The sequence below is a fragment of the Hypanus sabinus genome, chromosome 3 (genome assembly GCF_030144855.1).
Source record: "Hypanus sabinus isolate sHypSab1 chromosome 3, sHypSab1.hap1, whole genome shotgun sequence".
NCBI classification, from domain to species: domain Eukaryota; kingdom Metazoa; phylum Chordata; class Chondrichthyes; order Myliobatiformes; family Dasyatidae; genus Hypanus; species Hypanus sabinus.
In genome coordinates, this window is record NC_082708.1 from 130,416,391 (window position 1) to 130,443,671 (window position 27,281).

At 39.2% G+C, this 27,281-nt stretch overlaps 1 protein-coding gene across 11 annotated transcripts in view; it reads right to left on the bottom strand.

Annotated features, from left to right (window-relative positions):
* gab1 (GRB2-associated binding protein 1) overlaps positions 1-27,281 on the bottom strand; it is a 200,155-nt gene that overhangs the window by 8,916 nt on the left and 163,958 nt on the right. For 4 of the 11 annotated variants that reach the window (XM_059965122.1, XM_059965131.1, XM_059965120.1 and 1 more), the window contains 7 exons: positions 25,989-26,075; positions 21,666-22,273; positions 18,703-18,785; positions 16,777-17,080; positions 6,538-6,627; positions 4,664-4,763; positions 343-475 (listed from right to left, as the gene is read on the bottom strand). In XM_059965122.1, the coding sequence (XP_059821105.1) occupies positions 343-475; positions 4,664-4,763; positions 6,538-6,627; positions 16,777-17,080; positions 18,703-18,785; positions 21,666-22,273; positions 25,989-26,075 (1,405 nt within the window). The remainder of the gene's footprint in view (positions 1-342; positions 476-4,663; positions 4,764-6,537; positions 6,628-16,776; positions 17,081-18,702; positions 18,786-21,665; positions 22,274-25,988; positions 26,076-27,281) is intronic. The other 7 variants (XM_059965127.1, XM_059965124.1, XM_059965128.1 and 4 more) reach the window with 5 other exon arrangements.

Genomic DNA, 27,281 nt, shown 5'->3' on the forward strand with positions numbered 1-27,281 from the left:
AATCCGTTATTCCAACCTGAGTATTTTGGGACGTAATCTCATTCAGTCATTTAGACAACAATTTCATTTAGCCGATTTACAACTTCTACATAAAAACACAGCTTTTAGGCAGACACCAGATAACCAACATCCTACCTTCCAGTGAAAGTACGTAATTTGTATTCTAATGGGTTTTAGTGAAAAGAATCAAATCAGCACATCATCTAAGTTAACTGTTGCAAGTTCTGTCTGTTAAAAGCTGCTAACACTCTACACCTCCACAGCACTGTATTCCCAGTTTTTCTGCAGAATCTGAAACATGATATTACTACATGAAAGTGGATGAATCTGAAGGTTACATACTGGATCATCTGTGGGGGGAGCAGATTCCATGGCCACGTAGTTCTCCTCACTGTCCTCCTGTGAATCAGTGCTGGAAGCAGTGCTGTGAATGGAGGCTGGCCGGGGGTTGACAGGAAACCTGGAGTGGCTGCTTCTTAGGAATTATTGGGGGAGGAAAAAAAGCAACAGTCCAGATAGTTACACCTTACGTTCCTCCCATATGAAAGGTTACTACTTACACCAAAAACTATGTGCACATCAGTTTTAATCCAGTGGAGGGCTAAATCACAAATGATGCTTAATTCACAACAACACAGAAGTCAATAAAATAAATGATGTAAAATAATGTTAATTAGTTTAAGGTTTGACATGCTGCAAGGATCTTCAAACTAAATTTCCAAGTGAAGCTGCTTTGAAAATTAAGATTAATTACCACCTCAGATTAAAACAAAAATGATGCAGATAGCCATAAGTAATAAAGGGCATGGCAAATGTTTGAAATTTTGCATGTTATTCTCAATCTTACAAAAATATTTAAATTATGCAGTTTTGGAAATCTGTCTATCTTTAAGTGGATGTTGGGGAATTAGATACAAAGGTCAGATGAAAGTGTCCAATTTTTAAAATGAGAAAACTCCAGAGGCTTCAGGACAAAAAAAACTATACTGACACTTCCAGACAGTGGAGGGATTGCTGTACTCTTCAAGGCAGCATATTCAAAAAAAAAGTGGATATTCCCTTTCAGGCAATGTAAAAGTTCACCTGTTGCTAGAGCTAGACCAAAAGCAATAAAACAAAAAACCCTCTTTAAATGTAAGACCTTTGTTCTAATTGAGCATAAACCTATTTGGCTTAACAAAATAGCTGCACCCTCAACTGCCTGAAGTTCCTGTGCAAATACTTGCACACAGCTTAGACTGGTACTTCAGTGCAGGACTGAGGGAGACACTGTGAAAGCCTAAATTTAACCAACAGCCCTAAAACATAAAACTTGGTTTAGCTATATTTCATTTATCATATGTACAGTGAAATATTTCATCTGCATAAACGACCAATACTGCCCAAGGATGTGATGGGGACAGTTCACAAGTGTTGTAATACACTCAGTGCCAATATTTCATGCTTACAATTTTCAGAACAACACACACAGAAGCAACAATAAAACAAAAATGGCAAAACAGCCCCATTCCTATTAACCACCCACACACACAGGCCTCAAACCCACTGACCTCACTGCTGTTCTATGGCTCAATGCAAATTACCTATTAATATTTCACTGCCTGGGGAAAAAACTTGGGATATCCTAAGTGGTGCAATATCAAAAGCTAGTTCTGTAGTTTAACATAAAACAGTGCAAAAACGTTTTAATTTATATTTCCATTGCCAGATGTGTTGAGGGCTTCACAGAGTGATCATCCCCATTACTCCCGAGCAACTGAACGATGTATTAGTGCACCACCTGGTGGCCAGCGCAGGAACAACAGGGACAAGAGCATGCTGCTCACTTCTCATCCCTACAAAGTAACGTATGATTAAACGTGAAAACCAGAAGTAGATGAGATGATGAATATAAGGCGGCAATAATCACAAAAATATTCAATATTTCTATGCACAATACATAATAACACTCAACTCATTTTTTAACTTACAACATAACTGGTTTCTCATTGTCAACAATTAAAGTCATGAATTTTCTACATTGCAGTAGAAACCAATATTAAAAGAACATTCCATTTTATTCACATTTATTATTAAAAATAGCTTTTGGTCTGTTTCTGTCTCTGAAATTATGATTTTGCAGAAACTGCAGAATCTCAAATATTCAGCCGCTACCATTTTTTAAAACCAAGTATTATTTTTAAACTCCGTTGCTCAGTTGCATTTTTTTTCCATGGGGGTCATATGAGGTCACCAAAATACAAAAACATAATTAGTTGCCCGACAAGCTAGAAAGTGACTGAATGCTGTACAATGTGACTGGCAAATGGCAGGTGGGAACCAGGTTACAAGGTCTTTCCCAAAGGGTCTGCATCTCATTTTGAATTTAAGTCCTACTTGGGAAACTTCCACTTTGCCCAAGAGGTCAGATTTCCATATCATTATATTTCTTCTTGCCAAATTGCTCATAAGTGATCCAATAGTTTCTAAAAAAAAATCATAACCACATCTCTAATGACTAATAATATTTCATCTAATTTCATTCAGGCTGGTTTACCATCACACATACAGCTGTTAGACTAGGTAACCGAAGTAAAACAAAAGACAAATCTCTTCATGGCTTCATTATCTATTCCCAACTTGATCAGGAGACATGAGATTAGGTTGGAAAATCAGGGAAATATGCCCATTTTTATATGTGTACTTGGGAATCCATCAATATACTTACATTGAGATGTTAAGGAGTTAGCATCTCATAAGCCTCCTGTGACCCTGGCTATTTTGTAAGGGTCATAGTGGCTAAGACTTTGCAAAAAGTATAGAAGCACAAAGTGTTCTTGCAAGATAAGCTGAGCGAGTGAAATTATTCTTGGTGTGTGACCTGTGGTTAACTTCATTTCTTGCTTAGAAGCAACTTGTATCATTGCTTAATTGCTGTAAGAGACATACCCTGCTTTGTACTTACTATAGCGCTTGCTAGATAAGCAGTAAAAGGAATGCCTGTTCAAGGGTAGGAGGATCCAAGTGGTAAGCTTGTGTCCAGCTGTTTCCAGACATAGGGGCAGTTAAGCTGTTACACAAACTATTTATGGCTGCTAAGTTAACAATAATCATCTGTACAGAAAACCAAGGGGGTCGAACCCACGTGTATCTGGTGTACATGACTGCATGTGTATTAAAGAGTTGTATTTGCTTTAGAAACCAGAGACCTCTGATGTAGCCTCCAAGAGAGTGCTTAAGGTAGGTTCTCTCTGGTAGCTTGCTGCTAATAAAGAGTTAAAGTTCCATTCACCGTAGTACGTGGTGTCTTTGCATCGGGTAGATCAAAAGAAGTTTACAACAACATGAATGATATTTAAGACAATTACATCAAGCTTATTTCGATGCTTATCTAAGATTTTTAAAGACCAAATTCACAATAAGTAATCATTGTGATGAGGGAACTAATAATGAATGTCAAGTGCAATTTTCAAATACAGCAGAGCAGCCTATGCCTACTGAAAATCCTACCTTCATATAATGAAGCTCAAAAAAGAATTTTGTCAAAAGCAAATATGTGGATTCAAATGTTTTAACTGTTAGCTTTACTTAACTAAATATTGAAAGGATGTGTTTCTCTTCTTTTAAAAGTGGACAAGTAAGTTTAAGCATCCAATCAGAGCGTTTCAGTATCTCAGAAGCAAGTCTCAATACAAGTTTGACATGTTTCCATGCAAAGTACTGGATAATGAGCTCCAAGTGGCAGGAAACAAGCTCTGGCCTGTATGCTGACATTCTTTCAGTTGATACAAAGTCAAATAGACTTTTGTTTGGTTTGTTTCAGCAAACTGGGTGCGGACCTGTAAACCAAGATCATTTATAGTCCTCTCCCATGTTTATCCCACAAGTATCAATTAAAGAATTAGTTAACAATTTTGCAAGATCAATTACACTTTGTAAAATTGAGATCAACATGAAGAAACTGTTAATTTATATAGCAAAAAAAGATAGACTTCTGACAAAACCATGTGACAATACACTTGCTTAAATAAAGAAAGTTGAATGTATGAGTTTACTTGTATAATTAAATGTTTTTTATCAATCTGAATGTATTTCATTGTAGTTCTCATGGTGGAATTACGATGGCAGAGTAGAGCGCAAGAGATTGCAAACTTTTCTGATGCATAATCAAAGACCCAAAATATTAATAGCTATCTGCCCAGATTCTCTTTGACTTGCTGAATGAATATTTACAGATGTGTTTTATTTACAATTATTTTATAATTGCTATTTCTGCACTGAGTTACAATATATTGGTTATCTGGCAAATGTGGTGTGTAGATAGTGATGATAATTTTATTAGGTATACGGGATAAACTGTAAAGTCAATGGAATATTTGTTTTGGGGGGGAAGGCAAGTCACAGAGTCACTGAGAAGAGTTTTGACAGAAGGGGATGCGTCTCTCAGGTGGACTGTAACCATGGCAACATACTGGTAATATGGATCTTTGTTTTCTAAGATTAGCATGGAGTCAGAGATCTCCTTTTTAGTCACTTTTCTCATCTCTGAAGTTCAAAACCTTACAAACTTGAAAAGAAACACAAGGTCAGGACTTCAATTTCTTACAGACTGACTTTAGCATCTGCTAAACAAATGCAATGACAGAAAAATACCACGTAAAACAGAAAATAAGTTTTGACTTACTCTCTGGTAAAGGTTTTGGTCACCGGTGATCTAACTGGAGCTAATTCCTGTATTTCTTCAAATTCAGATAATGGTTTAATTTCCAATGGAGCAGGTTTAACTGCGATATAAAAAGTGCAGGTGAATATATCTTGTGTAGAAAAAGTACACCAATTGACACTGTATTATCAATTACAAAGCATAAAAATGTTCAACAGTTCAGAAGATGCATTCACGTTCTTGTAAAATTATTTAAAACTAAAAGTATTTACCAATTAATTAATATTGACAGTTGAAACTAAGAGGAATTACTGAGTTGTTAGAAAATATTCGCTAATTTTGTAAATAACACAATTCTTTGCATTTCTTGTTAGATGCTAACTGCATTTCATTGGCTTTGTATCTGTACTCGGCACAATGACAATAAAGTTGAATCTAATCTAATTAATGCAGCAATGTGGTGATTTTAAAATTCTACTAAAGTTTCAACTGTCTTGGCCTTGACCACAAGACAATCAATTAACATCATACAAAACACAGCCAACTCTTAGGAAAAGGGAAACACCATGTGGGGACGTTCCAGTCCAATGTTTTTCCCCACCAACCCCACTGCTTTTTCCTTACCACATCCACAAAAAAAAAGTCAAATTTGTAAAATTATTAACTTTCACTATGTTTAAGCACCATTTTCAAGCTAGGCCAGGGGTTCCCAACATGGGACCTCATACCCCTTGGTTAATAGTAGGGGTCCACAGCGTAAAGGTTAGGAACCCCTGAGCTAGGCAATCTGGCTACAAGCCAGCAAAGAAATTTCATAACATGGCGTGCTAATTAAAAATATATTGCATTTATGCTCTAAAGAACTGTTAACTCAAAAATCAAGGTATGGACCTGCTGACACAATTGATGGGAAATTTTACAAATGAGCAATTTAGGTACTCAGAATGAGTAGTTTTACACTAATTCATTTGAAAACAGTTGACAATACACACTTGAATTTCCAGAGAATGCGAGTGGCCAACAAAACTGCCTTCCATCTGCTACAATCCAACATTTGCTTTGTGATGTCAACCCCAAGGAATCAAATTAAAAACATTAATTTTCGAGTTCTATAAACACATTTTATCGAAACTATCAAATGATAGTCATCTTGAATTCAACAGGAGCATGACAAATTAAACTTTTTGAGATAGAAGTCAATTTCCAAACCTTCAATCTACACTTTAATCTACCTTTACTCCTCTGTTTCCAAAGATTTATAAAGCTGTTTGCTCATGGGAAAACAGCCCACTTGCATTTGTGCTTTATTAAATACATGGAGATACATTTCTCCCTCAAGTTACAATGTAAATTACCTAGCACTATACAGAAGGCTAATCCAACAGGCTCCCAGGATGAATACAATTTCTGGCATCCCCTCATTTGGACACTAGAGGTCGCACTAAACTAAGTTTATTTTTTTATTCCTGTTTGCTCTGAGATCAGGGTATAAACCAGCTCAGTCTTTAAACAGAAGGGTTATTAAGTTGTTAGTCAACCCTGTTTTAAAGGCTTAAAGTGAAACACCACCAAAAAAATCAAAATGGCTGTTTTTCAAAAAATATCAATGACAGCAACCAGGTGAGCTGTTAGACTTGAGTTACACCAACGTAGGAAATTCATAATTAAGAGGGTTCCATAGATTCTGTGACTCATTCACCAATACTGGGCAATCACAAAATTTTAGAAGATAGAAAACAGATAAAATGCAACTGATCAATTAAGTAAAATGTAGCTTGTTGATGGAAGGGTTAATTTTATTTTGCGGGTCAATTTTAATGTAGGAGCTATTACTGAAAATTTAGTCAGTTAAAAGTTCAAAGCTGTCCAAATATAGCATGCTGAATATTACCTACCCTTGTGTCGTCTTGGAGTAAAGTCACCTATGGTTTGAGTATCAGTTCGTTCTAAAACAGGTTTAGCTCTTAATATTTTAGGACTTTGACCTAATTGATGAGAAAAGAAGACTCTTCGGTTATAATTTTTCTTCAGTACACTGGCTGTGCAGCATTGGACTTCAGCGTGGCCAGTTAGCAAGTGCAAGTGTTCACCAGCTGAGCAAAAGCAACAAACGTGCCTGTGGCTAATCCTCATCATGCTCATGCTTGTGGCTTAAAGCATTACTTACTACAAAAAGCTGTGTCATGCAAGAATCCTACAGGGTGGAGAAAAACCAGGCATGTGTGCAAAATGTAGAACTAAACAATCAGTAAGTTCCCCTACACCTTCCTCACAACCACCAACTACACGAGGCACCTTTGCACCCTCCAGTTCTGGGGCACCACTGGGTCACTGATTCACAGAGATCACCTGCGCTGATAATCCTATTCAAAAATGGAACGTCTTCCTTTTCAGATAACCACTGTCCAAAGGACAATGGATATAAAGGTTCCATCCCATCCCAACTACCTGCATAGTTTTATAGAATGGGCATTGCATTTCACCTCGGCCATCACACTTGCTTCACAGTGAATTTCTATCAAATTAGCCTTTTCATAAATTAAGCTTCCAGTGAAGATTTTCAGTCCCATGTGTTAATGCTGTTTCTCTTGCCCAAGATGCTTCCTGATATGCCATTTCCAATATTTTGTTTTTTATTTTAGATTTTCATCATCAGGAAATATTTTGATTTTCATAAATCAATACAGGATTTAAAAAATCTATACTGCAAGCAAATAAGAGCCTACATTGCCATTCTCTGAATGACCTTACTTTTCTATATTGCACAAAGACATTGGAGTCATGCCTTCTGAAAGCTGCACCCTTGAACCATCTTTCAAATGCCAACTGAAGCAAATTATACTAGCTATACACAGTGTCCACTTTATTAGGTACATGTGCTTATTAATGCAAACATCTAGTCAACCAATCATGTAGCAGCAACTCAATGCATAAAAGCATGCAGACATGGTCAAAAGGTTTAGTTGTTGTTTAGAACAAACATCAGAATGGAGAAGAACTGTGAGCCAAGTGACTCTGACTGTCACTTCGGTTGATTGTTGGTGCTAGACAGAGTAGTTTAAGTCTCACAAACTGATAATCTGGGATTTTCATGCAAAACTGTCTCTAGAGTTTATAGAGAATGGCGTGGAGAACAAAAACCAAAGTGAATAGCAGTTCTGTGGGCAAAAATGCCTTGTAAATGAGCAAGTCAGAGGAGAATGGGCAGACTGCTTCAAGCTGCAACTTGAATAACCACGCATTACAACAGTGGTGTACAGAACAGCATCGCAGAACACACAATATATTGAACCTCGGTGGGCTGTAGCAGCGGAAGACCATGAACTTGCACTCGGTGGCCACTTCATTAGCTACAGGAGGTACCTAATACAAGCTGCTACTGAGTGCATATTGAGCTAAAATTAGTTTCTTGCAAATCGTATGGCCACGTTGTGGAATCGTGAACTGCATGAAATGTAATGATGTCATGCTAAGGAACAGCTGGAGAACTGATTGAATTGTATCATTAACTCATTTTATAAAGTGCTTCCTGACCTGCGGAGTGTTAGTGTATTATTCTTACAGATTCTATGGATCTGCTCTACAGATGGATTTTAATTTGCATTTATATTACTCATTTATTGCATTCATGTTATTTATAACTATGGATAAAATTAAGATTGCACTAATGTCTGCATCACTTCAGTGGAGATCGGATTAATATTCCTTAACGGACAGAGCTGAGAAATTCAACAGCCACAGATAAAACTAAAGCTATGAGGTCCAGCTGCACCCAGTCATGAAAGGTGAACAACGTAACAGGGAATGGGACACTATTCCTCCACAAATATCCTCCATCCCTTTTTGCCCAGGAATGCTGAAGACAGGCTGGAGCATTTGCAATCACCGTTAGAAAAGTGTTGAATGAATGTTGCATTCAACCTGAAGTCTTCACCATTGGAGAGGTCAGTTGCCAGTGAACTCATTTCTCTCCAGACACCATCAAGGCCAAGATGAACGGATATGGCAAAGGCTATGAGACCAGGTTACATCCCCAGCTCCAGCAGCAAGACGTGTGCACCGAACTTGCTCAAGTTGCTCCAGGGAAGTTAGAAACCAGACAATATGAAGGAATGGTCGAGTATGTTCTTTCCAGACAAAGAATGAGCTAATTCCAGAACTCAGCTTTAAACGACTTCCCATGGCATCAAAGTGGCATTTGACTTTGTACAGCATCGGGGAGCTTGGGAAGCCAAAAGCACCATGGGAAAACATTCCACTTGGTTGGTCACTGTTGGAGGCCTGCCGTCCCAGCCACTGACGTTACTGTGGAATGTCTCAAGCCCAATAACTACCACTGAGGACACAGCTGAACTTCCTTCCTTTCTAAGGTCAGAAGTATCTATGATCATTGATGATTGCGTGAAGTTTGGTTCCACAAGAAAGTGAAGGAATCCATGTCTGCACACAAGACAGCGTTCATGTATAGGCTGATAAATGACAAGTAATATTCATGTAACACATATCCCAGGAAAACACCACCCACAACAACGATTTAATCAAAAATCCCATTTTACAACATACTCTCACACCCAAACATCAATATCCTGAGGTCAGCACGGTCCAGAATCTCAAAGGGACAGTCATGTTAATATTTTCATAAATTTGTGTGTGGTAGGGGGAGGGGGGAGGTGAGGTGAGGGAGGAAACTCAATGAGATAGGCAGAGTGACACTATCACATTGCTCCCAAAATTCCTATGACTGCACGTCCAATATTACTGAGGAGGAGGACAACAGCAGCAAGCAAATAAGAATATCTGAAGATTCGTCCTGAGGGAAGACATGCAATATACTTGCAAGTAATTCTTTGCTCCTTCATTGTACAAGCTTCTACATCTTCAAACGTTCTAGTCAGTAATTCTGTGAAAGTACCTTTGCTGGAAAGACTACAAAGGTTGAATAAAATTGCAGGGTAATTAGGGGTTGGCAACAAAGCTTAGCCTTGTCATTGATGTGTTCTTAAATAATAATAATAATAATAATAATGCTGGTGGGTGGTGTAGTGGTATCAGCACTGGACTTTGGGGCAAGTGGTCCCAGGTTCAAATCCAGCCAGCTCCTTACACACTTGCCATCTATGCTCAGGTGAACATTGAGCTAGCAGTTCTACTTCACAAAAAAACAGACAAAAATGCTGAAGAAGTGGCAAGGTTGCCACCCAATGCACAGAGAGGAATAACGACAAATAATAAAGAAAGCTGATATTAATGTAACAAAATAAAAATCTATGCAGCCAATTATTTTCTTCCTTGCCATTCTAGGTCAAAACTTCAGTAAACTTGAGAAATGCCTGTGAACTGGTAGTCACCATACATTGCAACCAGCTGTATGGTTGGGGGTGTTTGTCTGAACTTCACTAATGGCAATGTTAAGGAGCATTCTTAAGCTGGCCTGCCATCTTACTTTGGGTATGCATATTGTACTTTTCACATTGCTAGTGATCTGTTGAACACAGAAACAGATTCAGAGAACTAATGATCGTGATGGCATTTCATTGCAACTGGTTCTTCTCACCCTGAAAAAGTAAGACACCTCATATCTCATGGTGCTTATTTTTTTAAATAAGTACTTCACCTTTCCTCATTGGCAGTTTAATATCACGGTTAATTATCAGCACAAGAAATTCTGCAGTTGCTGGAAATCCAAAGCAACACATACAAAACACCAAAGGAACCCAGTAGGCCAGGCAGCATCTATGGGAATGAACCAACCGTCGATGCTGTGGGCTAAGAACACTTCTTCAGTCCTGAAGAAGCAGCTTGACCTGAAACGTCAACAGTTCGTTCATTTCCTTGGGTGCTGCCTGACCTGCATTCTTCCAGCATTTTGTGTGTGTTACTGTTAATAATTGTAAGATAATTTCAAGTCCTTTTAAAGTTCTATTCTACTAATCACTCTGGATTGTGTTCATCTCTTCGTTAGTTCTATTAACAGCACAACTGTTGTTTTAGATGCTGGGCACAGAAGATAAGTTAGGAGCCCAAGGCTTTTTCCCTTTCACAGACCTCTTCATCAGGAACCTGCAGCAGTGGAAGAATCAACTCACTGTTGTAATATCATTACATAATGGCTTTTATTAACACAAATAAATGACTTTTGCAGTCAAAAGTCAAGACTGTACTTGTATGCCTACTTCATTGCCTGGTCAAAGTTGAGAATTTAAAATCAGATGGCAGGAAGCAAGCCACGTATTAATGCTGCAGTCATACAAGGTACATCTCTAAACTAGACTCGTAAACCATCAACCAGCCCATTAAAAACAAGAACAAATCAATCTTGAGGAAACATTCTCCAAATGTTAGTTCACACATCTTTAGCAGGTTGCAAACACCCTTCACTACATTTCCCAATGACACATCCCCACAATGAAATTACCTCATTCAGACACAAAGCTGAACTTATCATGCTGCAGGAAATTTGCCTATAAATGCTATTTATATCACTTGGAACCTCTATTGCATGAAGTAACAATCATCACAAATGCTCACCATTGCTCAACACAATAGCAAAACACTTTATTCCCGAGGAAAATGATTCAACAGAAGAATGTGATTCACTAATTTTTGCTAAAAGATTGTGAAGGTAGTTCCTGATCTTACCCATCTAGATAACAAACACTATCTAGGAACTGGTGCCCAGACGATAGTATCTGATACAATATGAACTGATGTTTCAAGAATGCAATCATCATCTATTTGAGGCTGCCGATGTCCCAAAATCATTTGCATAGCATTTTAAAGAAAAGTACTAAACAAGGTGTGTGGTATTTCATAGAAACATAGAAAACATGCAGCACGATACAGGCCCTTCGGCCCACAAAGCTGTGCTGGACATGTCCCTACCTTAGAACTACCTGGGCTTTACCCATAGCCCTCTATTTTTCTAAGTTCCATGTAGCCATCCAGGAATCTCTTAAAAGACCCAATCGTTTCCGCCTCCACCACCGCAGCTGCCGGCAGCGCAGCAGCTTTGAACGTCCTATGGACTGGGACCCCAAGATCCCTCTGATCCTCCATGCTGCCAAGAGTCTTACCATAAATACTATATTCTGTCATCATATTTGACCTACCAAAATGAACCACTTCACACTTATCAGGGTTGAGCTCCACCTGCCACTTCTCAGTCCAGTTTTGCATCCTATCAATGTCCTGCTGTAACCTCTGACAGCCCTCCACACTATCCACAACAACTCCAACCTTTGTATCATCAGCAAACTTACTAACCCATCCCTCCACTTCCTCATCCAGGTCATTTATAAAAATCATGAAGAGTAAGGGTCCTAGAACAGATCCCTGAGGTAGACCACTGGTCACGGGCCTCCATGCAGAATATGACCCGTCTATAACGACTTTTTGCCTTCTGTGGGCAAGCCAGTTCTGGATCCACAAAGCAATGTCCCCTTGGGTCCCATGCCTCCTTACTTTCTCAATAAGCCTTGCATGGGGTATATTATCAAATGCCTTGCTGAAATCCATATACACTACATCTACTGCTCTTCCTTCATCAATGTGCTTACTCACATCCTCAAAAAATTCAATCAGGCTCGTAAGGCACAACCTGCCCTTGACAAATCCATGCTGACTATTCCTAATCATATTATGCCTCTCCAAATGTTCATAAATCCTGCCTCTCAGGATCTTCTCCATCAACTTACCAACCACTGAAGTAAGACTCACTGGCCTATAATTTCCTAGGCTATCCTTACTCCCTCTCTTGAATAAGGAATCAACATCTGCAATGCTCCAATCCTCCAGAACCTCTCCCATCCTCATTGGTGATGCAAAGATCATTGCTAGAGGCTCAGCAATCTCCTCCCTCACTTCCCACAGTAGCCTGGGGTACATCCCGTCTGGTCCCGGTGACTTATCCACCTTGATGCTTTCCAAAAGCTCCAGCACATCCTCTTTCTTAATACCTACATTCTCAAGCTTTTCAGTCCACTGTAAATCATTCCTACAATCACCAAGATCCTTTTCCATAGTGAATAGTGAAGCAAAGTATTCATTAAGTACCTCTGCTATTTCCACCGGTTCCATACACACTTCTCCACTGTCACACTTGATTGATCCTATTCTCTGACGTCTTATCCTCTTGCTCTTCACATATTTGGGGTTTTCCTTAATCCTGTCCGCCAAGGCCTTCTCATGGCCCTTTCTGGCTCTCCTAATTTTATTCTTAAGCTCCTTCCTGTAAGCCTTATAATCTTCTAGATTCATATCATTACCTAGTTTTTTTGAACCTTTCGTAAGCTTTTCTTCTTGACTAGATGTACAACAGCCTTTGTACACCAAGGTTCCTGTACCCTACCATCCTTTTCCTGTCTCATTGGAACATACCTACTCAGAACCCCACGCAAATATTCCTTGAACATTTGCCACATTTCTTCAGTACGTTTCCCTGAGAACATCTGTTTCCAATTTATGCTTTCAAGTTCCTGCCTGATAGCCTCATAGTCCCCCTTACTCCAATTAAACATTTCCCTAACTTGTCTGTTCCTATCCCTCTCCAATACTATTGTAAAGAAGATAGAATTGTGATCACTATCTCCAAAATGCTCTCCCACTGAGAGACCTGACACCTGACCAGGTTCATTTCCCAATACCAGATCACGCACAGCATCCCCTCTTGTAGGCTTATCTACATACTGTGTCAAGAAACCTTCCTGAACGCACCTAACAAACTCCACCCCATCTAAACCCCTCATTTTAGCGAGATGCTAATCAATATTAGGGAAATTAAAATCTCCCCCACAACAACCCTGTTATTATTACTCCTTTCCAGAATCTGTCTCCCTATCTGCTCCTTGATGTCCCTGTTACTATTGGGTGGTCTATAAACAACACCCAGTAGAGTTATTGACCCCTTCCTATTCCTAACTTCCACCCACAGAGACTCTGTAGACAACCCCTCCATGACTTCCTCCTCTTCTGCAGCCATTACACTATCTCTGATCAATAGTGCCACGCCCCCACCTCTTTTGCCTCCCTCCCTGTCCTTTCTGAAACATCTAAAGCCTGGCATTTGAAGTAGCCAAACCTGCCCTTGCACCATCCAAGTCTCTGTTATGGCCACATCGTAGCTCCAACTGCTGATCCACGCTCTAAGCTCATCTGCAATATTCATGACTCTCCTCGCATTAAGATAGGCACATCTCAAACCACCAGACTGAGCACATCCCTTCTCTATCACCTGCCTATCCTTCCCTCTCCAGACTGTTACCCACTTCTCTGTCTCCTGTGGTCCCGGGGTGACTACCTGCCCATAGCTCCTGTGTATCGCTCCTCACCCTCTCTGACCAGACAAAGGTCATTGAGCTGCAGCTCCAGTTCCCTACTGTGGTCTCTAAGGAGCTGCAGCTCGACACATCTAGTGCAGATGGGGTCACCTGGGAGTCTTTAGGACTTCCCACATCTCACACCGAGCACAGAAAACTGGCCTCACACACATAATCGCTGTCTTTATTTTAAAGAGATAACATACCTGACCTCAACCCTTTATCACTGAAGCCCCATTGAGCCAAAGCCTACCTACTCTGTCTCCCACTTCCACACCTCTGATGCCCCTTCTGTAAATCTATCTTCCTTTTAAACTCTTCCCGCTGTTCTCACTGGCCGACCTCCACATGTATGCACAGTCGTGTCCCATTCAAACTGCCGAAGAAATAACAGATATTTTCTCCCACTATGTCTTCTCAAAGCATCCAAACGGTAAGGAAAATTCATACAATTTTGAAGTTCTCAAAGTTTCACTTCCTTTTCTTCCTTCTCCTTTGTATGGAGATGAGTTTGTCACCCCACTGTCAAAACAACACCAATTTCCAAAGCAGATTTCTGAACTCCAATCCAATTGAACAATATCTTTAAATCTCTAAGGGCAATTACATCAATAATGCAATCTGACAGGTTTCAATCCATGTAAAAGTGCTAGTTTCCTTTATATCAAATAAAGATCAGGGATCAACACTCAAAGTACATTATGAAGCAAAACAATTCTATTTAGAAATGCCTTATGAAAGTTCACCTGATGTTGGAAATATCAGGGAAACAAATCCTGAAATAGCTTAAAGCTATCCTTAAAGTGACTTTGGGGTATACTGACAATGAGATAAGCTCAGCTGTGCATTGAAGCTATACTTTCAGACCATGACCAAGAAACTGGGTTGGAATCTTCAAATTCTATTGGTGTGAATCATCTCTCCAACAATGGTGGTAAGGAATGGCTCTATTTTCAGCATTCTAGGTAAGAGTTGAGATCATATTTCACTTGAAATTCAAGTACAAAAAGCTAGGCTGAAGTTCCAAAATCATGCTAAAAATACCACTCCCAAGGTAATTCGGATGTGCCTTTAACAGAGGTTCTGCCTGCCTTCTCAGGTAGATGAACATATTCCTAAGAAGCTATTTTGAAGAGTAGGGGAGTAAACAGCACTCCGGACCAAATATATTCCTTAAAAGTCAGTGGAACTGAAATTCTTATTAACCTATTTCTGCCCTCGGGAGCTTCCTGTGTGCAAGTATCTTGCTGTCTGAAGTAAAGCAGCCTCTTTCAAATGTATCTCCGAGCTCTCCAAGATGACCCAATACTTGAAAGACCTTATATAAATGCAAGTCCTTCTTCCCTGTAATGACCAGCATTGTGTCATTTCAACACCAGGTACTATAGGTGTTGTTAAGACCTGGAACATTGATTGTGTGGAAGCAAAGGACTAGTGGGTTGTGAGAAAACTACTCAGGTCTTATTCTTCAAAGTTTGACGTGCATATTGTTGTCACTGGGATCTTAATAAAAGGCAAGCCAGTAATCTTGATACTATGTCCACTTATGAAAAAGCCTAGTAGAATAATTATATGATTTATCTTTCCAATCACAATGGGTGTTCCAAGAGCATTTTAAGCTGTCTACAAAGAACGTGATCAGGAACTGAGTTCAGACTTGTGGTACTGAACTGTTATGAAGGGAAAGATCAATTTCTTCCCTACCTTGCTGTGAAGAACAAAGATACTTAAACGAACCTAGTGACAACAGTAACGCAGAAAACTTTGATTCTCTTCTTTAACAAAAAGGTGAAAAGATATTTTGATACCTTGATGTAAATTTTGTTACAGTTAACCCTATGGCAAGTGCAAATTGGTGCTTAAGTATGAATGTAGCTAGCAGCATCCTCCACCAGCAGCTCTATCTACACAATAAAAGCATTTGGCCAGGCATGTGTACTTAGTGCCCAGGTACGAGAGCATACCAAATTCGTATTAAAATAAAACAAGCAAGCATCAGGTATAATAACCTTCTAAACACAAACATAACACTTTAGCATCTCATTTTAAAACTGCTGTTGATGCAACTAGTTCATTAATCAAACAAAAATTAAGGTGAATTAGTACAATAAACATGATACCATGCTCAAATTCTGCAAGTTGCCCAGGCTAATTTTGCATGGGCAGCAACCTGAGCATCATATATGCCTGAATTTCAGTATTTCAAAACCACTGATGAAAATAAATCCCTGAAAATCGAAAACATCATAAATAAACATAAACATCTGAGTGCATATTGTGAAGGGAAACTGCTACACAAATTGATGGTTATCAAGCACAAAAGGCAGGTGGCTCTGTAACAGAAAAGATACCTACATCATGATTTTCCAGGTCATTCAGCCAGGCTACCGTCACACACAAATGCAGTGGTGATTACAGATACCACTTTACTAATGATAGCTTATTTTCATTTATATTAAATTTCAAACTGATACCCAAATTGTTTACTATTGAACCTAGTTCTAATATTGATTATAAAGTGTATGAAAATGTTTTGAATCTCATTTCTATCATGAGCATTTGTTAATTTTAATTCATTTAAAATTTCCTTCCCAAAGTGCACTGTAAAAATAAAGTTTCAAATTCTATCACCTTATAAGTTTTCAATGAGAGAATCAAAAATGTCAAAATTTGAAGTTGTGGGAATTTACATTTTATTGTGATCTATCAATGAATATTGTACTCTAAAAGTTAATGATTGTTAGGTGTATTTTTAAAATAGTTGAGTTTAAACAAGAATAAGCAAACTGAATCAAATCAAAGCAGCTGATCTAATCTTACCTTTCCTGTCAGGTTTAAGATTTCTGTCCACTGGTGGTGGTTGACAGTCAGCGTTAGGCACCGGTCTCCTGGGAGGAGTTTTGGGGCTTACCCTGAAACCCATGTGTGCCGGAGGCGGGACCTGCATCCCCAATGCTGGGAAATCAAAAGTACTAGGCGTCATGGCAACATAATTAGTGTCCTGGACTGGCTCTGGGTGGCTAGCTGATTGCAGGCGTGGTGGGGAACTAGCATCCATGGGCACGTAGTTCTGGTCAGACTCTTCATTTCCCAAACTTGCTAGTGGCATCATACCCTTCTTTTGCTTAAAATAGAGAAAAAAAAGTTTATTCATTTTAGAAGATCATTTAAAGCAGAACAATATTTACTTTAGTATCACTATGTCTTAGTTGTAGGTAATCGTAATGTCTGAGTCAGAAAGCATTCTCAAGTCCCCAGTGTAGGCCTTGTGTAATAGTGAGGGCGTTCTGTGTTGTCAGATCGATGCACGATTTGAAGTCAGTCATACCCTGACCAAAATAGCTGTTCTTTGAAACGCATTATCAAAACGTATTAGGCCGTCATTTACACGAGGCATCTGCTGCCATCATCCATCTGGATTGTGTAAGTCGAGGGTCTGCCAGAAAATCCTCAACAAGTTTCCTCCCATCCTTACACAACATATGCTGCAGCCACGTTAAGCAATGGATGTTTAGTCTGTATCGTGTCCGTTTAAGGGCCCAAACTTCCTTTGGAAAGTCGACTGATAGCCTGACTGAATGATAACCAGTGGGTCATGAGAAATTGAAATTTACCCCAATTAAAAATAAACACAGGCATCATCACACAGCCCTTTGCTTTCTTATGAATAATCAATGTTCGGATTATAATGAAATGGCAAACAAAATTTAGCAAAACATTCTGTGTGCAGTTCTATTTTACTGACAGGATGGAATGCCCAGAATTGAGAGTCCAACCCTTACTTCTAGCCGAAGTGGGGAGCTTACTGGATTGCTTCCGGGGAAGCTAATGGGCAATATTGAGTCTGGAGTCACTACAGCTGCACTGGGCATCTGAGCTAGACGGGGCTCTACAGTAAAATAGTAGTTTCATGCTTATGATTACAGAGATGTTAGTCTCGGGAGGCTTTTCCGCCGGACAGTTAGGTACAGAGCAGTGGTGGTTTCACCAGCTGCACCATAGCGGGTGCTGAGAACTTGCTGCTACCACCTGCCCTCCCCTCCTTGTGTATTCCCAGTTGTTACCAAGTCTCCGGGCTAGGGAGAGCTTCACAGTGATACACAGGGAGGTGATGAAGGGGCTGTAGGATCCATGGAGAAAATGCTGCTGATCCCCAAGAATGGACTGCACTCACAATACCAGCCAAAAGCAGAGCGACAGGCAGCCTCTCCATACCGAGCCAGGAGCAAGCCACTGCCAGTTTGAAACCAGAAGACAGATATCTGGGCCAGAATTAGTGCACCAAGATCACTAATCTGTACCCTGCCAGCCAGTTATAAGTAACAACATACCATCTATTTGCTTCAGACCAAGCTAACTATTTAATTAAATTAATTAATTTTATAACTTCAATGACTGTTGTGATTGGGTATCTGTACAAGACATGTCAATGGTCTATATCATGGAATGCTAGTACAGGAACTTGTTTCATACAGGTTTCATTACTGGGCATCTCTGGTTCAAATGCTTCATGGGACATTTGTCCTTTGCTTAGAAAATCTGAAGCATTATAAACCACAGAATGGTGATATTTCATAGTTACCTTAACTATAACCACAATGACATGCAGTGGCCTCACCCACCCCGACAATGCATGCTGCAGTGTGTGTGAAAACAAAATTACCACTCTGGCAAGAAATTAGATTATAAACAGAGTATATGAAGTACAGCCTTAAATTTCTTGCACAAAAGATAAAATATACTTACTAGGTAACTACTAAAGCCTTCCCCAAGATCGACTGAATTTGAAAACTTTCGGGGAATATCGTAGCTATCTTGAGGGCCACAGTCTGCAAAAGAGGTTTAGGAAGTGAAGTGGTAACGTCCTCTTTCAGGTGAGAAACTACAACTTCAACAACAGAGTGTGTACTATTTACTGTTTCACTATAGGGGGAAGAAAAAACAACTATTTAAAAAGGATTACAAGCTGTTAACGTAATGCCATCACAGTGTCAGCAATTCAGGTTCAAATCTGCCGCTGTCTGTAAGGAGTTTGCACGCTCTCCTTGTGACTGCACGGGTTTCCTCTGGGTGCTCTGGTTTCCTCCCACGTTCTCAAGAGCACAGGTTCGTAAGTCACAAAGGTATAAATGGCTGGCATGAACTCGTTGGGCCCGTTACTGTGCTGTGTCTCTATATGAAATAAGTAAATAATAGTTTGAAGTACAAGTTAAATAGCAGATCCCCTAGCATGGAGGTTGGTTGTGCCGTGGGTAGTGTAGAAGGTTATAATGGATCATTGACAGGATGCAGAGCTGGGCTGAGAAGTGGCAGATAGAGAAGTGTGAAGTGATATACCTTGAAAGGTCGGAATTTAAAACAGAGTACAAAGTTAATGGCAGAATTGTTAGCAGTGTGGAGGAACAGAGGGATCTTAGGGTTTACGTCTACAGATTCCTCACAGTTACCATGTAGGTTGATCGAGTGGTGAAGAAGCTGTATCGTGTGTTGGCCTTCGTGGAGTTCAAGAGCTGTGAGGTAATGTTGCAGCTGTAAAAAACTCCAGTGACACATGCACAGTTTTGTGTTCACTTCTGCTCACCTCATCACAGGAAGGATGTGGAAGCTGCAGAGAGGATGCAGAGGAGATTTACCAGGATCAGACAGCACGTCTCATGATAGAAGGTTGAGCTCGGGCTTTTCTCTCTGGAGTGGAGGATGAGAGGTGACTTTGTAGAGGAGCACAAGGTGACAAGAGGCACAGATCAAGTGGACAGCCTTTGCCTTTTACCAGGGCTGTAGTGGCTAATATGAGAGGGCATAATTTTACAGAGGACAGGGAGGAGGTCTGGCCGCAGTACGCAGGCCGACTGCTGCGTGGACACCCCCTGGTGCTCGTGAACCAGATCCCTAGCTATGGGTAAACCGTCCCACTGCCTTGTGGAGCCTCGGGAGAGACAAAGACTACAGGAGTAAATCCAGACAGCAAATCTGGAGTGGAGCTCCTAAGGTGACTGGATACTACTGCACGTCCTTCGGGCAGCTCCTGCAGTGAAGCTGGTGCCAAACATATTGCTTCATAAGCTTTTCTTTGGCCTACACTGGCGAGGCTGAGAGGGGGATCTTGACGACTGGGCATCTCAGGATCTCCGTACCTTCCGCCCAGGCATGTGATGATGATCATCAGCCATTGTCCTTCGAGACAGACGTATGCCAACCAATTTTAATGTGACTGGAGTGAAGTATAGGAAAGATATCAGAGGTGGCTTTCTTTTAGAAACACAGACTGGTAAGTGTGTAGAATGCGCTGCAGAGGGTAGAGGTAGATACATTAGAGACATTTACGAAACTCTTAAGATAGGCACGTAGATGAAAGAAAAATGGATGGTTTTGTGGGAGTGAAGGGTTAGATTAATGTTGGAGTAGATTAAAAGGTTGGCACAACATCATAGGCTGAATTGCCTGCATTATGCTGTACTATTCTATGTTCCAACCTGTAAAATAAAATGGTAATGAAGACCATTTCCACAAAAATAATATTTTCTACATTAGCCCCAGATTAACTGCACATAGACTCATAATGTCAGAGATTACTGCATACATAAATTTGGCTATTTTTCAAATGTTGCTGATTACCAAAGGTTTACACTGATGTAGGTTAATATTCTGAGCTAATTTAAATGATAGCAAGATCAAGAAGAAACTGATGACTACAAACGTGAAACAAATAAATAACTGTTCACAGCTATCCAGTGTTGGAGTTCTACTTCAGTCGCACCTTCACTTATTAAGCACCTGTTTTTATCAGGTGCTACAGGTACATCCTGACAATACTAGTCTTCTTTCCCCAAACAGAATGCTGACCTAAACATTTATTTAAATTAGAGACAGCAGTCACCATTCATTCAGAAATGAAATTACTAGCGGCAACAATGAATCAGGACATCTGTGCGATTCGAGCAGTAAATGACTCAGCAGGTCCTGCCCAGAGCTCTTGGGCATGCACCCTATACTACCCTTACACTAGCAGCAAGATGGTGCTTGCTCTCCACTGAAGCAGACAGCACAATCTTGCGTAATTCTTGAAAACAAAATTAGCCGGGGCCAAATTTATCAAAGAAACACCGCGAGGAATTTAAAACATTTTTGTAATGTACCTTCAAGTCTGCTATTCAAACTATTAACGTTCTAATCTGAAAGGTATTTGAGTTTACAGGTTCCCAGATGCATCCGAATAGTAAAGTTCCTCGTCATATTCCAGAGTCATTTCCCCAGACTTGCAGAAACTTGTATGAACTTCCTACCTATTAACTTTATTCCTTATTCTTTCGTCGCTTCACATTTCAGACATTCTTTCCTCAAAACTGTCCACAACTGAAAGCATTAGCCAAGCAAAATCTTTCAAAATGGCTACTTATTAATTGATACACCTCAGGAGAGAAGGCTGTTAGACTACTTAACCATGAAGGTTAAGTAATGAACGGAATAACATCAAGTTCAATCTTGAACATACCTAATACACATCTATATTTTCTTGGCAGATCACTGCATATTGATCTGGGCAAAAGACTCACTTTTCCCTTCACTAACCTCAAACCAGCAGGGCTAAATGGAATAACCTACAACAAACACAGCCAGGACTGAATATCTCAGATCAATCAGATGAATGATCTACTGGGGCCTGATTCAACAGAAGAAGAATGGCCATTTATGTAATTCACAGAACCGACCTTTTCTCAGCCAGTGACCTTCCACAGTGCCAATGGTATTGCTTCGAAGAGTTTTGCCAGACGTGGGAACACTGTAATTGGTATCAGCCTCCGAGGATGATCGAGGTACGCAGTAGGTGTCCACCGGGGAGCGGTCATGAGATACAGAAGGTTTTGGTGGACGAGGTGGAGGAACGTCTGGTATAGGTTCCAACTTTGAGCAGCTCTGACTCAGGGACCCCTCAGCTGGCATTCGTGGAATCTGATATGAGCCCCCAGGAGTTGGAGGAATGTCGTAACAAACAGACATCTGCTTCATCTGATTCTCTACACCAGATATCCGTGAAGGAGTATTAAATACGTACAAATCACTGTCACTATCAGCAGTAGACAGTGAACAAGTTCCAGTAATCATGTCTGGAGAATAACTCCTTGGCAGGTTGTAAAGACTTGAATCTGTAGACTTTGACGTGATTCTGGGTGGGGGAGAATCATAAAAACTTGGTTGTGAGAAGAAGCCATTCATTGCCAGTTTAGGTGCGGGAGGCGCTGGGGGTTTGTGTGTAGGTACATTGTCATTGCAATCAGTTTCTGATGATGTGCACTTGGTCGAAGAATCTGTATGTAACCTAGAAAACAGATCAGAACAAAATTCAGTAATAGTTTGCCCACACCTGTGCCTTTGGGAAGATGCCATCGGTGAGCAGTACAAATCAACAGCTCATCATTAGTGGGAACCAGTTTCAGGCAGGCAACTTAGCAACCCCAACTCTTCTTGGAGACCGAGTCTTGGATTCCAACTCACAGCTGGACTTCAACAATTATTTCAGATCATGGCAAGAGAATGATGCTGGAGGCCAGGCTTTCAGTGGCCAGTGCTGGGCTCATCTACTGATTTAATCAATCACTAAAGAAAAGGTGGGGCTGCTGCAAGTGCACTGAATAATCACTTCACCGAGCCGAGCACACCAAAGAAAGTAAATTTGTGGAAAAGTAGACATGCAGGTTGGAAATTTTACATTTCAACTTCTAAGGAATTTACAATCTGGGGAAAACCAGATAGGCACTCTAACCTTCAAAACCTTAGCTTATCTAAAACTCTACTACTTCTCCCTATCTGTTCTCAACCATTACCCCAATCTTTGCCAATCTATATTCAATCATGTCCCAAATTTAAAGTTCTCATTCAGGTGCTAAAGGCCCATTGGTTTAACTTCCCCATCTCCTTCAGTACAATGATTATCTGAGCCCTCAGACTCCGACCTCCTTTGCACCATGTCAGGTGTGTCTTCGACCCTGAATTCAAGCTTGCCTTCCTTTAAATATTCACCCTCTTTTCCTTCTTTAACACCAACTTTAAACTTGTTTAAGCAAGGCTCTGACCAGTTTTAATCTGTGATTTTAGTTTGGTCATCAGTTTTTCCCTTTTCTTGATTAAATGTACTAAACAGACATAGTTGCCAAGTGCTTTAAGTTTACAAACTCTTCAGACAATGCACCATTTTACTTTTCTGTATTTTCTTGTGCTTTCAAAAGAGGCAAAAATATAAAATTTAGCACTCCAAGATTCCATTTTACATGATCTTTCTCTCCAGAACAAAGCTTTAAAGCTGCTCTATTTCACAAGGAGTAGCAAGTAAGCAACTCTGGAAAGAGAAATTTAATTATAGAGATAAATCAATAATAAATTCAACCAACAGATATACCAACTTAATTTGAAATTGTCAATAAAAACATGAAAAAGGACTCTGGGAAGATTTACACTGGAACTGTCTATGTTGGAGCTAGTATTCAATGGAGATTTACAATTTTTTAAATTGCTTAGCATTTTTAGAGCAAATATGATTTAAAAATCCATTATGGGAGGAAATTGAGAAGTTAAAGTGGTCACTATGAATAAAAAAGGAGTTAGTTTCTTTCTGCTACTTTATCTTAAATTGAGAATTGTATCTTGTAAGGACTATTCAGAAATTATTGCACCTTTTTGGAGAAAATGTTTTAAACATTTAAAGCAGAGAAGGATGCAGGAATAAGTTTTGGAGCAAACAGCAAATAAGCTCTACTTTATATAATCTGGTACTGTGCAGAGCACAAAACTTCTTCTCAATCAAGGTTTCAAAGTTGTGGAATGCTCTGCATAACTTCATAACATTTTGCATGTTTTTATAGTAAAGGCAACACTAACAAAAATTAAACTTCTCATCTACTTTGATGATAAACACATTATCTCAGTGTAAATGCTACTCCAACAACAGTAACTTCCTATAGAATATAAGTCTTAGCAAGAGCTGCTAGGGTGTTAAAATAAAACACACTACTGGTTAAATCCAATTACACTGGACAATGTTACAGTCTCCTGCTACAATCAACCATCTGCTGGACTTACTAAGCACGTTGAGCAGATGGAGAAAATGAATTGTTGATATTTTGGGTCAAAAGCCCGCATCCCCCCCAAGTGCCGCTTGACCTGATGAGTTCCTCCAGCAGATTGTTTCCTATGCGAGTTTCTGGCGTCTGCAGTCGTGTCACTATCACCTGCACTTCAGATTTCCCACACTGTCGCAAAACAAATTTTGCTTCAGTCCAATCAACCGCTGCACTGTAAAATTACCTGAAACTCAGGAATTAGAATATGCAGCTCCATTTTATGATTGAAAATGTAACCGGATAATCATAATATTACTAACAATATAAATTATATAGCTTCAGAAATAAAAAACAAGGCTCCTTTGCACATCTTCCCTCCAATAAACTTCAATTAGTTCTTCGTTGAACACCATGGCTAACGGAATCATTAGTTCTGATACATTCATCTCACTACAACACATTCTTAAAGCAATAATGCAGAGCATCTGAACCCAAGGAGATTATTCCAGTGTACATAAGAAGTCAATACCTTCTTGCATTGGTTTTTATACTTTGCTATAATTAATTCTTTTTGTTTGATAATTAAAACATGTCAAGTCAGTCATGAAGAATTAAAAGGTGTTAATCCTGTAACACAATAGTCTCCTGGCCCTTCACAGCTCTACTTTCACAAGTTCAATAGCAGTCATTTAAGGTCATATAATTAAAATTTATCTGCTTGACTGAAATTTATGAGATGGTAAATAATAATTTTTAAAATACAAGTAATAAAAAATTTTATAATTCCTTACAACTCTATCTCTAGAATATATACGCACACAAGCCAAGCTATACAGTAATTTTCATTTTAGACTAAAGACACAGGTCAGTCAAAATCTGTGGAATTGAAAGAGACAAGTTAATGACTAATTCGATGACATTCCAACCGTGTTCCCCTCAGCCCGATGCTGTATTTTTTGTTAACATTTTTTAAAAATTTCAAATTCTGTAGTGTTGCTTTGCTCGCGTTTCAATCCATTCCAAAAGGAATTGGTGGTGAATCTAAAAGTTCTGCAACATTTGGTACACAATCTTCATGATGAAGCATATAACTGAAGTCGCATGAAAAACAAGATCCCTTAAATCAAATGGATAATGTGTTAGCAACGTTGGCAAAGCAAGATCAAGTTACTAACAACAGCATAAATATATACAATAGATAGACACTGGTATTGTTATTGAGTTATGTCATTTAAGAGCCTTTCACTTCATAAGCAACAGTTCTTGAACAAATCCATTTTCAAATGTATTTTAATATTCACAACACAATGCACCACTTTCACCTCTAACTTCCAGTCTTTCAGGACCTACTTCTTTTGAATTTTCACTGATTTGATCTCTGGTGAAGGTCTTCTCTCCCTCTGGGTGCACATTATGAATGCTTTTCAGATACATTATTTATATGAATTTCCAACTGTGATTAACTATGATAAAGGGTGCATAAGGAGTTTTGTCAAAAGTTAATCCACTTAATAGCTCATCATAGAGCATCACCTCAATCAAGATGCAACATTAAGACACACTTTACATTTAATTTTGCCATGCTTACCAACTAAAATATTCAAATCAGGATCAATGCAGAATGCAATTGAGTTTAACAAATACAATTGAAAGAAGCACATGAAAATTGTCCAAGGGTCTGCATTGGAGAGCATTTGATTAAGAAACAAGTACCATCATGCAAACTACAGTAATGATTCAGGATTCACCAAGCAAGAAGCCCACCACTTGCCACCTCCCATAAATTCTATTATTGAAGCTTCACAGAGTTAGTTGGAAGCTGATACGTAATGATTAGACTCAAGCAGTGGCAACAGTGCTATTTGCAGAATGGAAAGCCAAACCAATTCTGTCACACAAATCAACTCTGTATTACTAAGAAATGCAGAAGAGCCCATGTTTTCATTATAAATCCACCAATGGCACATTGAAACTCACTGAATGTGAAATGGTTGCTTTTTGCTCTCAAAATCTTCCAGCAAAAGATACTCGTCCCCCTCTTCAGTGGCAAATGATGATGCATGACTAATTCACAAACAAAGCAAATGGAAGATGACAACATGACAGAAGCTTGGCAAGATTATAGAGGTGAGAGTCATAAAAACTCAATTAAACACAAAGAAACATTTGCCTGCATGGAAGTGCGATCTTCTATTGAAGTGCAGTAGTGCATTTCAAAATCCAGGCAATCTGCAATATTTTCATATCATTACAATTGGCATCAATTTTCTATATAGTTCAGTGACATATATCAACTTAAGCACAAAGATAAGAATGGCTGGTTTCAAATGATCATTCGTACTGTTAACTTGGTTAAGTATTGGCTATGTATCAGTAGGTCATCTTTACTACCATTTCCCTTCAAGTATAGATGCCTAATAAAATGTAAAGGTCAAACATTTGCAAGGTTTAAAGTTCTTTTTTAAATGGGTAAAAAAAGCAAAGATACACTTAGAAATCAAATTGTTCTGGAAATGCTATTCTCTCATTTTTACTGTGGAAACATTTAGAATTAATTTTTTTTGCAACAAAATGTAATAATTTACAAGAAAGCTTCTGGCCTCAAAATAGTTCTGTCTTCAATGCCGCAAGTTTAGATTTGAAACGCCATGACAGATACAGAGATGTTGAAAAGAAAAAGTGGAAAGTAAACCAGCATACTGATGTGAATTCTACAGCATCTCTATCTTCCCAATTTGATCTTTGATAAAATGAGATGATCCATGGGGGATTTACTGAGTATCGTTTTATAGAAAGCCTACTGAGATGTACCCATAAGGAACCTGTGGTAACATTCTGTGCAGCAGCTTCAACTGGTGTCGAAGTAGATATGGAGCCACAGTAAAACTTCTCAACTTTAGCCAAAAGAACAAAAAGTGAAATTATCAATCTTGATTATGGTACAAATAGGGCAAGGAGATTCCTGAAAGTGGATAAAAGTCACAGTGGAAATGCTATGATTTGCCTTGTGACAAAAATAGTCTGACAAACTATTTGGTACAAATTATTTCGATTTTATTACATCTTGTAAGATCATTTCCCTGGTACAACAGAATAGGATGCAAGTTGTTCTTAAATTGGAAGTGCCACACAACTTGGGGGTTCATAAAGGATACAATACATACTTAACATAGGACTTCATTATATCATTTCCCCCAAAGTATATGAAAAATGACACATTGAGAAAATTGAAAATGTCCCTGTTAAGTTCAAACTTTGCAGTTAATATAA